The sequence below is a fragment of the Podarcis tiliguerta genome, assembly GCF_965153285.1.
Source record: "Podarcis tiliguerta genome assembly, chromosome: 4".
Taxonomy (NCBI): domain Eukaryota; kingdom Metazoa; phylum Chordata; class Lepidosauria; order Squamata; family Lacertidae; genus Podarcis; species Podarcis tiliguerta.
This window is the reverse complement of record NC_139537.1, coordinates 20451390-20465084: the sequence shown is the minus strand read 5'-3', so window position 1 is coordinate 20465084 and position 13695 is coordinate 20451390. Positions and strand designations below refer to the sequence as shown.

At 42.7% G+C, this 13695-nt stretch overlaps 1 protein-coding gene across 3 annotated transcripts in view; it reads right to left on the bottom strand.

Annotated features, from left to right (window-relative positions):
* The window catches only part of AASDHPPT (aminoadipate-semialdehyde dehydrogenase-phosphopantetheinyl transferase), a 536215-nt gene that overhangs the window by 520667 nt on the left and 1853 nt on the right, over positions 1–13695 (bottom strand). For all 3 annotated transcript variants that reach the window (XM_083436655.1, XM_083436654.1, XM_083436656.1), the window contains exon 2: positions 10374–10599. In XM_083436655.1, coding sequence (XP_083292781.1) covers positions 10374–10599 — 226 coding nt within the window. The remainder of the gene's footprint in view (positions 1–10373; positions 10600–13695) is intronic.

The window sequence follows — 13695 nt, the reverse complement described above, 5'->3', positions numbered from 1 at the left end:
TGGCTGCCCTAATGCTGCTAAATTTCGAATCCCAACAGCCCCCCAGCCAGCAAAACCAACCATCAAAGATGATAGGAGTTGTTATCCAGGGATAGGCAACCTAAGGCCCAGGGGCCGGATGAGGCCCAATTGCCTTCTTAATCCAGCCCTCGGACGGTCCAGGAATCAGCGTGTTTTTACATGAGTAGAATGTGTGCTTATATTTAAAATGCATCTCTGGGTTATTTGTGGGGCATAGGAATTCATTCATTCCCCCCCCCCCCAAAAAAAATAGTCCGGCCCACCACATGGTCTGAGGGATAGTGGACCAGCCCACAGCTGAAAAAGGTTGCTGACCCCTGTTGTAAACTAATAACATCTGAAAGGTCACGGGTTTCCGGCCCTTGCCTTAGGTGAGGAGTTGCAAATTCAGGCAAGGGCAACATCGAACATACTGAAGGAATGGGGCAATTCAGAGTATTACACATATGGTCAATTGCACATTAATCTGGAGAGACAAGGTGAGTGAGGATGGAATTTTCAACTGAAGCCAGAACTCTTCCTGCTGGGTACTATGGATATACAGTTAGAAAAGGACTATGGAACTTTGTTACAATATATGATTACAGATGTGAGACTTTTATATGCACAAGATGGAAGGGCTCATTATTAGCAAGAAAGGAAGAACGGCTGTTAAAACGAATGAACTTAGCGGAGATGGTGAAATTGACACGTTCAATTAGAGAAAAGTCATTGTTAACGTTTGTTAAAGATCGGAAACCTCTCATGGAGTTTTTGCATGAAAAAGAAAAAAGGAATAATGATATTTGGATTAGATGATTGAAGATGTTTGTTTGCAGAAAGTGGCTTTGTTGGGTGTTATATTGGATTGGACAAAGCGAATATCATTTAGATATAGACAAATGAAGGATTTTAAGTTCTTTATTTTCCTAATTTTATTTTTCTATCTTTCTCTTTTAACCTCTTTTCTACTCTTTTTTCTTTTGCTTTTTCTACTCCTTTGTCCTCCCTTTTTATGGTTGTTGGTTTTTTTTACAGAATTTAGATCAAAGTCTTAGTTCAGATAAAAATGGGGAAAGAAATTTGATATTAACCTTTGATTTTTTTCTCTAGAAAGCCTAATAAAACTTATTTTTTTAAAGAAGGGATTGTGAGAATAGTTCTTTAAAAATTAATGAATTGCTGGTGCACCCTATCTAGATCAGTGAGGGGTTTTAACCCTTTGCCTGGTGTTGTGGTCTAATTCTGTGAATGGTGCTTTGAAATGTTTAGCTCTGAAATGATGAACTATAATACAATGTACAAATTTTCAACTGACCCTCATTTATGTTTCCAGCAGCATTTTTTAACCTTAAGTGCTGCATTCAAACACACTTGGATATGCCTGTTTCAAGTGGGACAGGAAGAGAGACAGAAGGTCATATTTTAAAGGCACAAATTGATATATAATGCTTTTTCATCCAAGCTGAGACACTTTTAACTGAGAGCTGCAAACGGGGGGGGGGGGGGGACAACGACGACAACAACAAAGGCAACTTCTTGGAAGGGCTGCAGTGAATGTATGAGCGGCGGCTTTTACAAAAAGCATTTAAGAAGCCTTGATCTCAACTAAAAAGCTCTTTCCGTACAAGGATAAATAAAAAGGCCAATAGCCATAAGGTCAAGTGATTTCCCACAGGATCACAGGATGACACATATTCAAAGGGGAATTTATTGCTCACGACATTGTCACCTTTCTTATCCCTAAAAGCCAAAAGACTTCAATAAGGTGTTTCTCTTTCACATAGAAGGCTAAGGCTATCAGCAGTTCTTTTCCCCCTTCAGAAAATAAAACAGCAATTTGGAAGAGGCATGGCTACCGATGATAACTCATCCTACTTCAACCAGAAAAAAAGTTTCACGTGTTCCAACTTTCAGTTTAAAGCTTGAGGGGGAAAGTCTTTTGATAAGTAGTTGTGGGACAAAATAAAGTCACAGGTGTGTACATACCACAGGGTACAAACCTCCTCTAAGCCCACTTTCTGCTCTATTCAGTACAGTGCCGGATTTACGTATAAGGTAAACAAGCTATAGTTTAGGGCCCCACTCTCTTGCCCCCGCCCCCAAACTCAATGTACATTTCCAAAATATAAGATTAAAAACAAATAATAAAACCTATATACAGCAACAGTGTTTTATGTTGTATAGGCTCCTATTTGTTATGTGCAAATGGCTTCAGATACCTATTAGGTGCATAAATTACCATATAGCATACAGTGGTACCTCGGATTAAGAACTTAATTCGTTCTGGAGGTCCGTTCTTAACCTGAAACTGTTCTTAACCTGAGGTACCACTTTAGCTAATGGGGTATGCCGCTGCTGCCGAAGCACGATTTCTATTCTCATCCTGAAGCAAAGTTCTTAACCTGAAGCACTATTTCTGTGTTAGTGGAGTCTGTAACCTGAAGCGTATGTAACCTGAAGCGTATGTAACCCAAGGTACCACTGTATACTCATTATTAAGCAAGGCCTTGTAGATTTCTGGTTTTAGCTTACAAAGCTGAGCAGCTGGGAAATTATTAGCAAGTTCATTATCTGGAAAAAAAGACATCTCTCTCCTTTTTTTAAAAAATAACAGCAATTACAATCCTACCAACAACATTTAAAGAAAGGGGAATTTAAAAAGCCAACTTCAGAAGCAACCTTTTCCTTTGGAATGCCAAGTTCTTCCCATCTTGCCTTGTTAATGAATCTGATTAACTATAAAATACCATGAAATTTTGTAAAAGATTAGAACTTGCAGCAGAAACATGAACCTCTCCAGATGCTGTCTGACTCCAACTCCCATCAACCCCAGCGAGCATAGCCAATGGTCAGGAATAGTGGGAGATGGAGTCCAGCAATATCTACAGGACCACAGGTTCTCCAAAAGTTCTGCCATCATCAGTTTCAAAGTAAGGATATTGACAATTTTGGCAGATCTTTACATTACAAATATGATAGATTTTCTTGGAAATGGGATGAGAATATTGCAAATATTAATACTGGATGCATAAAAGCTGACTCCTTTTGGAAGCAAAATGGTCCAGACCCATAATTATTATTCAAAGCTTTACTAACTAGAACTTCTTCAAAAACAAGTACAAAACAATCAGTCATACAGCCGGATAGTTCCATAAGGCATATGCATATCCAAGCATAGGTTCTTCTTAAATATCTATATAATGTAATTATGATCAGAGTAATAATCAAATCTCTGTTTCTCTCATAGCTTGCATTAGCCTGCGTCCAGTCTAAGTTTATGCAGCTCCTTGAGAGGCTTCATTATCACATTCTTTTGTTCTCTGTGGTGTCCAGAGAGAGACTAACAGGCAACTTCCTTCAAAATGGAGATTTGCAGTTGAATACCTTAATCACATGATCTAAGGTTAAACACTCACGTGTAAACCACAGCAGAGAACAGCAACAGTTACTGGTCAATCCAACTGAAGCTCAGAGAAAGCTGTCTTCTAGCTTAGTATATACTAAAATGGAATTTTCCAATGTTAAACCCTTTCAGCAATAAACAACCATTCTCCTTTTCAGTGTGCACTTAAACAATTATACTTCACAGAGAACAAGACTAGATTTCTCTGTCATATTTATTTCCAGAGAAAGCAGTGTTTGAACAAAGGAAGATATCCCGAAAATGTGCTTCCTCAAAGCGAGGAACGTCCATTATGGGCTATTTCAGTATTTCTCAAAGAGTGGCCTGAGACCCACCAGTGGGACTCAGCACCACAGCCTGCCCCTCTGCCCTGCCCCCTAGTGCCAAAATTCTGAACTGCATTCTTTTATAGAGTCAACAGAGTGGGGGGAGGGAGGGCAACTTCCCAGGAATAATAAATGCTTTATTTTAATTTCAAATAAAACTTATAAAAAGCTAACACATTTATCTTTGGAGGTTTTTTTTAAAAAAATCAAACATATTTATCTTTTACCCTGCAGGTTAGATACAGACTTCTGGGTCACGAAAACCTAGGCATGAGGTACCTATTTATAAAATGGGATGAAGTGACAGAAAAAAATTCTTTTCAGCAACTGTGCTGCTAAATATCTCATTAGCAACATAAACGTAATTAATGTTTTATCTGTTATGAATAGATTAAAAAAGCTGTTGTGCAGCTCATACTCCTTATGTTCATAATTGAAAGCAACAATTTCTTATCTCCCCTCAAACAGAAAAGCAACAAACGCTTTTTTTCTTATGTGGGGTAGGGGAATAAGTCAAATATTATCACCATCCAGGGCACTAAATAAAGGCTTTAGAGCTCTGAAATGGAGGAATCCTAGGCACATGTACCTGGGAGCAAGACCCAGTGAAACAGCAGAACTTAACTTTCAAGTATTCATGCCCGGGATTTGTCTGGGAAGAGAATAATTGGCTGCTAGAATCTTCATGTCTAATTTCCTTCTGAATGAATCGTATCTGAACTTCACTCCCTCTCTAGAGTGTTCATTTCAGGCAGCAGACAATCCAGCTTTGCGTCAGCAGTTGTAAAATTAGTTTTAACTTATTTTTAATTGATTTCCCCTGGCAAGGGATAGATGATAACTGTTAACTGACGGGGTAGGATAAGCCCTGAGGACGGATGATAACATTAATGTTAATGACGGCTAAAAATGAAGAGTATTTTGAAGGCACCGAGAGAGGGGTGTGCGGTTTCTGGTTTGTTCTAGGCCCACATTTCAGAAGTACATCTTAAAAAAAACACACACCACAAAAGGTATCTATGTCTCAGGTACTTAGAAAAGGAAATACCATCCAGGGCATTCCAAGTATCAGTCCTTAGCGTGCAGCCATGAATTCTATAAATCACTGCAGAACCTGTCAGCACATTATTCTTACAGGTAGGGTGGTATCCATGAGCAGTTTTGAGAGGCAACAGGGCATGACACTGCTATTTTCCCCCTCCCTTTTGACAGGTGTCCTGTGCAGTATTTCCAAGTGCACAGCAGGCAGAAATTCAACAGGAACAGATTTTCACTACTGCACTCCCATCTTCCCAACGGCAGCCATGGGGAAGCTTGAGCCTGAGTTTAACTCTTTACTCTACTCCCATATATATATATATATATATATATATATATATATATAAAACCACATCTCTGCATGGAACCAGCGGAGGCCTCCTTTGAAATCTATACAGTAAAGTACTTAAAGCTCCACTGAAGAACAAAAAACCTCCTAAGTTCAGCTGAATATTATCAGGATAATAAGCACTAGCCCGAAACTTTCCATCATGCCGCACTTCACAGCTAAAAATAATATTCTGTATGCCCTGCCACTCACAGAAAATAATCTTAATGCAATTATTCCCATAAATGAATGCAAAAAACCAACAACCTGGAAATGTTCTCATGCTGTGACTGAAGAGTTCACTATACTCCAGTTAGACCTCTGATGGAATATGCCGGTGGGATCATGATGCAAAAGAAAATGAAAAAAAAGAAAAGCAATAGGAAGTAAAATGCTTTAATTGCACCGAAGAGGGACTTACGGAACAATCCTATCTGGCAAGATGGATGGGTTAGGATCCAGCTGGGTAATACTGATGAAACTTCCTCATCCTTGGCCAGTATATCTCTCTCATCCTGGCTCAGCCAGGACCTAGCTGAGGACCTGCGCTGAGCCCAGAAGATCTTCAATCTTCAGCCCAGTGTAAGCACTTAAAGGAGGGGGGGTGCAGTGGGGCGGGACCATGGCGGGGGGGGGGGAGAGACTTAGGCTGGATCCTAAGCCTGGTTCAGCTGATTCACATGACCTGGCAACCTGGTATAAATTAAGCCGGCAAAAAGGGTGGTGTAGCTCAAACACAATATTGAAGGCTTGCTTTCTCTCTGACATGCTTAGGCTGGCTCATACAGCTGTAGCCTCACTGCTGATCGGAATTTGGCTCTGGTTTATCTTTAAGGTAAAGGGACCCCTGACCATTAGGTCCGGTCATGGCCGACTCTGGGGTTGCGGCGCTCAACTTGCTTTATTGGCTGAGGGAGCCGGCGTACAGCTTCCAGGTCATGTGGCCAGCATGACTAAGCCGCTTCCGTCAAACACGGAAATGCCGTTTACCTCCCTGCCGGAGTGGTACCTATTTATCTACTTGCACTTTGATGTGCTTTTGAACTGCTAGTTTGGCAGGAGCAGGGACCGAGCAACGGGAGCTCACCCCGTCGCGGGGATTTGAACCGCCGACCTTCTGATCAGCAAGTCCTAGGCTCTGTGGTTTTAACCCACAGCGCCACCCACGTCCCTATCTTTACTCCGGCTTAATTTACACTGGCTTGCATGATGCCAGCTTCCTGTGCTCCTTAGGCAAGGCTATTACAACAGTAGCATGTTAGATAAGCAAGCAGTTTACAGCTGAGTCAAAATTTCTTTCACTTTCTCTCCCCTAGGAAAATACTTTCTGTTTCCATTATCAGCTTTTTCACAGCAGAACCTTGAAAAGCCCATTAATCAAAAAGTGAAGAGAAATGGCAACATGCATATTATACAGATGCAGATAACTCTTCTCAGCATTTAAGCACCGGAAAGCCATTTACATTATTTTCTACATGTTAGTTACTTTTAAGTTGTGTTGGTCTCAATGGGAGCAAGCAGCCCCCGTTCTCAACTCTCGCCGCAATTTAGAGGACTCAAATAGTGTTTAACTTGGGACGTGCAGTTGCTTGTGCAACAGAAATCCACAGGGCCTCCAGCTCACCTAACCTTGCAGAGCAGATTTTGAGGTTACCAAAGGCAGCCCCTCCAACAGCACGTAACAGTAATCTGGCAGGGACTAGGACATTAATGATCAGAGCTGGCCTTGGTCATTCATCCCTTTAGACTGCAATCCAAAGTTTTGCAGAAGGGGAGATATAGTGTTGCATCTGGAACCGGGACATTCAAGGTGACGCTGGAAGTTGATGGCCGCAGACCATTCAGGAAAAATCTCTGCACCATCTTAGCCTGTCTTTTAGAATGCAGTTAAAGCTTATCTTTCCTGGTGGTCTTCCGTACCTGCTGTTTTTTAAACATTATGAAGCAGCTCTTACTTTAGACCTGTGTTTCCCAAACTTGGGTCCCCAGCTGTTTTGGTACTACAACTCCCATCATCCCTAGCTAGCAGGACCAGTGGTCATGGATGATGGGAATTGTAGTTCAAAAAACAAATGGAGACCCAAGTTTGGGAAATACAGTGGTACCTCGGGTTAAGTACTTAATTCGTTCCGGAGGTCCGTACTTAACCTGAAACTGTTCTTAACCTGAAGCACCACTTTAGGTAATGGGGCCTCCTGCTGCCGCCGCGCTGCCAGACCACGATTTCTGTTCTCATCCTGAAGCAAAGTTCTTAACCTGAAGCACTATTTCTGGGTTAGCAAAGTCTGTAACCTGAAGCGTATGTAACCCGAGGTACCACTGTACTGCTTTAGACGGTTTCACCCAAAAAGTTTACTTTTAATGCATTTTTAGATTCCTGATTCGATTTCTTATGGCTAGGTACTAGATTATCACCAGTCTCCACAGGATCTTCCCAGCATTCTGTAAATAAAAGCGGTTATTGAGTGTTGGCGAGGCATCGAGAACAGTACAGAATCACTGGAAAACTAGAATGTCGTATACTTCTCCACCCCCCACCAAAAAGAGATAAAGACAAAACAAAGTAATTAAGCAGCCTCGTCTGAAGAACAAATCTACACTACAAAAACCCTGCTCTATACCAGTTAGATTATCATGGTTTGCCCCAAAGAATCCTGGGAACTGTAGTGTAGCAAAGGTGCTGAGCATTTCCTGTTAGAGATGTCTGTTCGTTCCCTGACAGAGATACAGCTCTTATAGAAGAGAAAATGGATTGGTTATTATAGCGTTATTTGGAGGCCAAAATGGTTTTCACATACGAGCCTCCCCTTTTCAATGTGGCGGTTTAAATGTTGCAGATGGCTTCATCCGCAAGTGCTTAATGTTTTGGATTCTGAATATCGGAACAGATGGAAAGATTTTCCACAGATCAATAGTGCCACCCTGTGGTTGCTCCTAAGATAAAGAAAAATACAAATACCTTGTAACTCTAGTTTTTGGAACATAAAGCCTCTTTCCTTTCTGGAAAGAAAAAAACACACACACGCTCTTCCACAGAATTGGGGAGGGGGCGGGGTTCAGCCCAGCCTTTCATTTTCCAAAGAAACATATTGGTAGAGTTTGGTTGTTTGTTTACATGAATTGCTTGGCCCAAGGCAGAGTACATACAACTGTATTATCAGAACTTTAAGAACTTGGTGCTTGAGATTACTTTTCACTGCCATTTCTTTTTTTTCTTCTCATCTGTCATGTCTTTTTAGATTATAAGCCTGTTGCCAGGGACCATCTTAGTACCGCACTAAGTGGTATTTGCCACACCCCAGCTTTTTCAGCTCAAAGGTGAGGTAGAAATACCTTAAATGGGCAAATAAATACTGCTATAGATTGGGGCGGGGGTGGGACTAAACCCTAGAAATTATAAATGGCAGGATTTTGAATATTTGGAGTACTGAAGGGAAAATTGCAGGCAAGTGGAAAAACACAAGCTAAGCTTCTGTTCCAAGCCAGGGCCTCACCTAGGTTAGAGGTATTAACGTGACAAAAAGTGTTGGTGGCCCATCTGAGGGGAATACTGGGCCTAGGCAGAAAGAGGTTGCCATGGTGATGAGGTGTGTGTTTGAGGTAACAAGAAAAGAGAGTTTTTAGAGGAAGGTGTGCTGGGAAGAGGACGGGGGCGAACAAAGACTGGGATCCATCTTGGGCAGACTCCATGGCTTTGACTCCATGGCTGTGGGGGACCAGCCCCTCTTGAAATGGCCATGGTGTAAGACAGGCATCCCCAAACTCCACCCTCCAGCTGTTTTGGGACTACAACTCCCATCATCCCTAGTTAAAAGGACCAGTGGTAAGGGATGATGGGAATTGTACTCCCAAAACAGCTGGAGGGTGGAGTTTGGGGATGCCTGCTGTAAGATCTGGACTCCCTCCACACAGACTGAAGATGTGAATATGTGAATAAATCATATTTCTTAAAGCTATGACAATGTCCACCATGTCTTCAATTCTCCAAAGCAGCACAAACCTTGGGTGAGCGCCCGGAACCCACTGAGGGTGGCGCCCAACTTCTGTAACAATACGTACATGCATACATTCAATAAAAACATGTCAAACAAAATTAGAAACATGCCAAAGGTCTCATTGGCATCTCCTTGGGTAAGATTCCCTCCTGAAACCTTGGACAGCAACTGCCACACAGTGTTGTGGGCAATGTTGAGCCTGATGAACTGATGGTCTGGCTTGGCATAAGGCAGCTTCCTTATACCAAGGTTAATGGATTGAGGTTGAATCCTGACAAGACAGAAGTACTGTTTTGGGGGGACAGGAGGCGGGTGGGTGTGGAGGACTCCCTGGTCCTGAATGGGGTATCTGTGCCCCTGAAGGACCAGGTGCGCAGCCTGGAAGTCATTCTGGACTCACAGCTGTCCATGGAGGCACAGGTCAATTCTGTATTTGGGGCAGCGGTCTACCAGCTCCACCTGATATGCAGGCTGAGACCCTACCTGTCCGTGGACTGTCTTGCCAGAGTGGTGCATGCTCTAGTTACCTCCTGCTTGGACTACTGCAATGCGCTCTACGTGGGGCTACCTTTGAAGGTGACCCGGAAACTACAACTAATCCAGAATGTGGCAGCTAGACTGGTGACTGGGGGTGGCCACCGAGACCACATAACACCAGTCTTGAAAGACCTACATTGGCTCCCAGTATGTTTCCGAGCACAATTCAAAGTGTTGGTGTTGACCTAAATGGCCTCAGCCCAGTATACCTGAAGGAGCGTCTCCACCCCCATCGTTCTGCCCAGACACTGAGGTCCATAGCTGAGGGCCTTCTGGCGGTTCCCTTACTGCGAGAAGCAAAGCTACAGGGAACCAGGCAGAGGGCCTTCTCGGTAGTGGCACCCGCCCTGTGGAACAACCTCCCATCAGATGTCAAAGAGATAAACAATTACCTGACATTCAGAAGACATCTGAAGGCAGCCCTGTTCAGGGAAGTTTTTAATGTGTGACATCTTAGTGTATTTTTGTTTCTTTGTGGAAGCCACCCAGAGTAGCTGGGGAAACCCAGCCAGATGGGCGGGGTACAAATATAAATTATTATTATTCCTGCATTTCTATGATTGGAACAATTCAGCCAATGGCGGTCAGAGACTGTAAACAAAGGAAAGCTCAGCCAATCGCTGGCACCTCAAAAATCCCTCTACAGCGTGTGCTGCAATAAATGAGCAAAGTGGCTTCTCTTTCCTGTCCTAGGACACTGTAGATTCTTTTTTTTTTTTTTAAGAGTGACTACAGTACACTACCTGGCATGCTTGTCTTCGTAACGTCAATGCCAGCTTGACAGTCAGGCTCGGCGGCAAGAACAGCATAATTCCCTTGATGGGAGACATTAAAGCTGAAGCTGGAATGGGCACTGCTTAAGTCATTTGCAAGGACAGGTTTGCCTTTTGAAGTCCTTTCTAACTTTATTTCATTCCAAGGAATCTTCAGCTTCTCTGCAATTAATTTTCTTATCAGCAGCCGGCCAGCCTATGAGGCAAAATGAACAAATAATGCACAGAAAGTAACTGTTCTATGTAAAGGGGGGAGGGGAAAGGGGGGGGGGATATATTAAGATACCATTTGCCTTCAAAAACGTTTTGACAGTTCATTACAGAGCACAGCTATGCTTTATATTCTTTTAAAAACAGAATTAAACACACCTTTGGTAATCCTCATAGAACTCTAGCCCAATGGTTGCCATTAATTTGATTCTGAATTGATTTTAGAATGAATTGATTTTAGAATGTATTTCAAATAATTGATTGTGATTTTATGCAAACTGTGTTATTTTTACTGTTGTTAGCCGCTCTGAGCCCGGCTTCGGCTGGGGAGGGCGGGATATAAATAAAATTTTATTATTATTACTACTACTACTACAAGTTGGGTCAAATATTACAGCTACTTTATAATATAATAATAGAATACAGAATAGAATAGAATAGAACAGAACAGAATAATAATGCACGCACACATATACATTTGAGGGGTATGTATATATATATATATATATATATATATATATATATATATGTGTGTGTGTGTGTGTGTATATACACACACACATACCCACCCACACCCACAGTGGTACCTCAGGTTACAGACACTTCAGGTTACGGACTCCGCTAACCCAGAAATATTACCTCAGGTTAAGAACTTTACTTCAGGATAAGAACAGAAACCCCGGAGGTCCGTTCTTAACCTGGAACTGTTCTTAACCTGAAGCACCACTTTAGCTGATGGGGCCTCCTGCTGCTGCTGAGCCGCCGGAGCACGATTTCTGTTCTCATCCTGAAGCAAAGTTCTTAACCCGAGGTAATATTTCTGGGTTAGTGGAGTCTGTAACCTGAAGCGTCTGTAACCTGAGGTACCACACTGTGTGTGTGTGTGTATTCCACTCTTCCTGCAAGAAAGAGGGAAACAGGGGCTGTCCTACTTTATACTCACAGCAACCCTGAGAGGTAGGCTTAGCTTAAACCCATGTCCCTCTCATCCGTCCTATACCCTCCAAGCCAGCCCCCATATGCTTTGGACTGCAACTCCCACAGCCATGCTGACAGGAATGATGGAAATATCTGGAGGGAACCAGGTTGGGCAAGCTGCTCTAATTAATACACTGAAATAGAACGGTAGCAATGATGGAACTTAGTGTCTATACACATGAACAGCAGAAACCAATAGCTGGTCCTTAGTTTGTCAGAAAATGGTTCACTTTAATTACATTTTCGAATGATGCATTTAATGAGGAACTCATAGGCATTGCTCTCTATGATTTAGCAGTGAGTTTGCACTCCACACACCCCTCCCAGGGCTTATTTTTATGATTTAAAAAAGGTATTAGAAAGATTGCACTCGTATATTATCCGCTGAGCACCAGCACCACCTATAGCACAGGAGATAATATAAGCAGCAAACAGAAATCCCATTTTCACATCTGCCTACAGAGCTGATTAGACTGGGTTATACCACACAGTTCTGCAGTGACTCAAGCCGATTTACATTTCATTTATTTTAAAACGTTGGTTGGAAGCAGACGTTACAGAGCATGCATGGATGCCACCGAAGAGCCTGGCATCTACGTCTCCTCCTCCTTTCAACTCTTTTATTCCGTTACATAATAAAGTTATAAAATGACCAGGAGACATTACCATTGTAGGGGAAGTTCTGGGAGGAGAGGAGCTAAATGACAGCTGGTCCCATCCTAGATGAGGCTCCCCTGGAGCCATCATTATATATCTCTACACAAAAAATTACCCTTATAACCAGGCCTTTGGCCTTTAATTAATAATAATAATTTTTATTTATACCCTGCCCTCCCCAGCCAAGGCCGGGCTCAGGGCGGCTAACAAGCAATAATAAAAATGAGCTGAATGAATACAACTTAAAAACAAGATTAAAATACATTAAAATATTGAAAAAATAAAATATTAAAATGCAGCCTCATCACAGGAGGAGAAAGGAAAAAGAAAAAAGAATTGGTGTGGCCTTTTAGAAGTGGGTGGGGTGTTTTTAATGTATTTCTATTTCCTCTTGATTTTAATATACCTTTGTGGGAGGGTTTGCCCGTCTGTTTGGTCGGTGGGTTGTAAGTCTCTTTGTGCTGCCCCCGGGCAAGATAAATCGACCACCAAATTTAATTTAAAAAATAAAAATGATGATGGAAAGAGATGGTTAGTCTCTTCTGCATCCTTTTGTTATAGCCAAGTGGGGGTTGGCCACTGGGACAGGGCTAGAGAAACTTAAATTTAAGGGCTGAATGTGGCCCTCCAGGGGTCTATCTGGCCCTCAGAATGCTCTCCAGGCCAAACCCCTTTCCCCAGGCCAAAGCCCTCACTGGGCTTACTTCGTACCCTCCTTGAGTATTTTTGTCAGGCTGGAATGCGTCCTTGAACTCTGATATTCGCTCCTGCTTGTCTGGATGGAGGATAGAGAGAGGAGTGTTTCAGTTTTTGTAGAAACGAGCAAACTGGATAGCTCAGTCTGTAGAGCATGAGACTCCATCTCAGAGTTGTGGGTTCCAGCCCCACGTTGGGCAAAAGATTCCTGCGTTGCAAGGGCTTGGACTAGATGGTCCCTTCCAACTATGATTCCATGATCTCTTTTATGTGAGAAGGCAAAATTAAGTGTTCTTTGCTCTGCCAGCTTCTGTTTCTGGCCCTGGTCACCACTGATTTCGGCCCCCAGAAAGCTGCTTATAAGCGAGTGTGGCCCTTGGGGCTGAAAACAGTTCCCAACCCCTGCTCTAGAGAGTGGCAATAGACAACAGAGAACCCACCATCCAGTCATTTTCATTTTGCAAGTATTCAAGATCAAAAGCAGGCTAAAAGAACCCTCCATTTAAGGAAACTCAATGAAGGCCCAAACGCCCAATACCCGGGAGCCAAACCTATGCTGATGGGGCAGTTTGGAACCGAGATCCAGCGCCGAGGGCCTTCTGGCGGTTCCCTCACTGCGAGAAGTGAGGTTACAGGGAACCAGGCAGAGGGCCTTCTCGGTAGTGGCACCCGCCCTGTGGAACACCCTCCCTTCAGATGTGAAGTAAATAAGCAGCTATCTTATCTTTAAAAGACATCTGAAGGCAGCCCT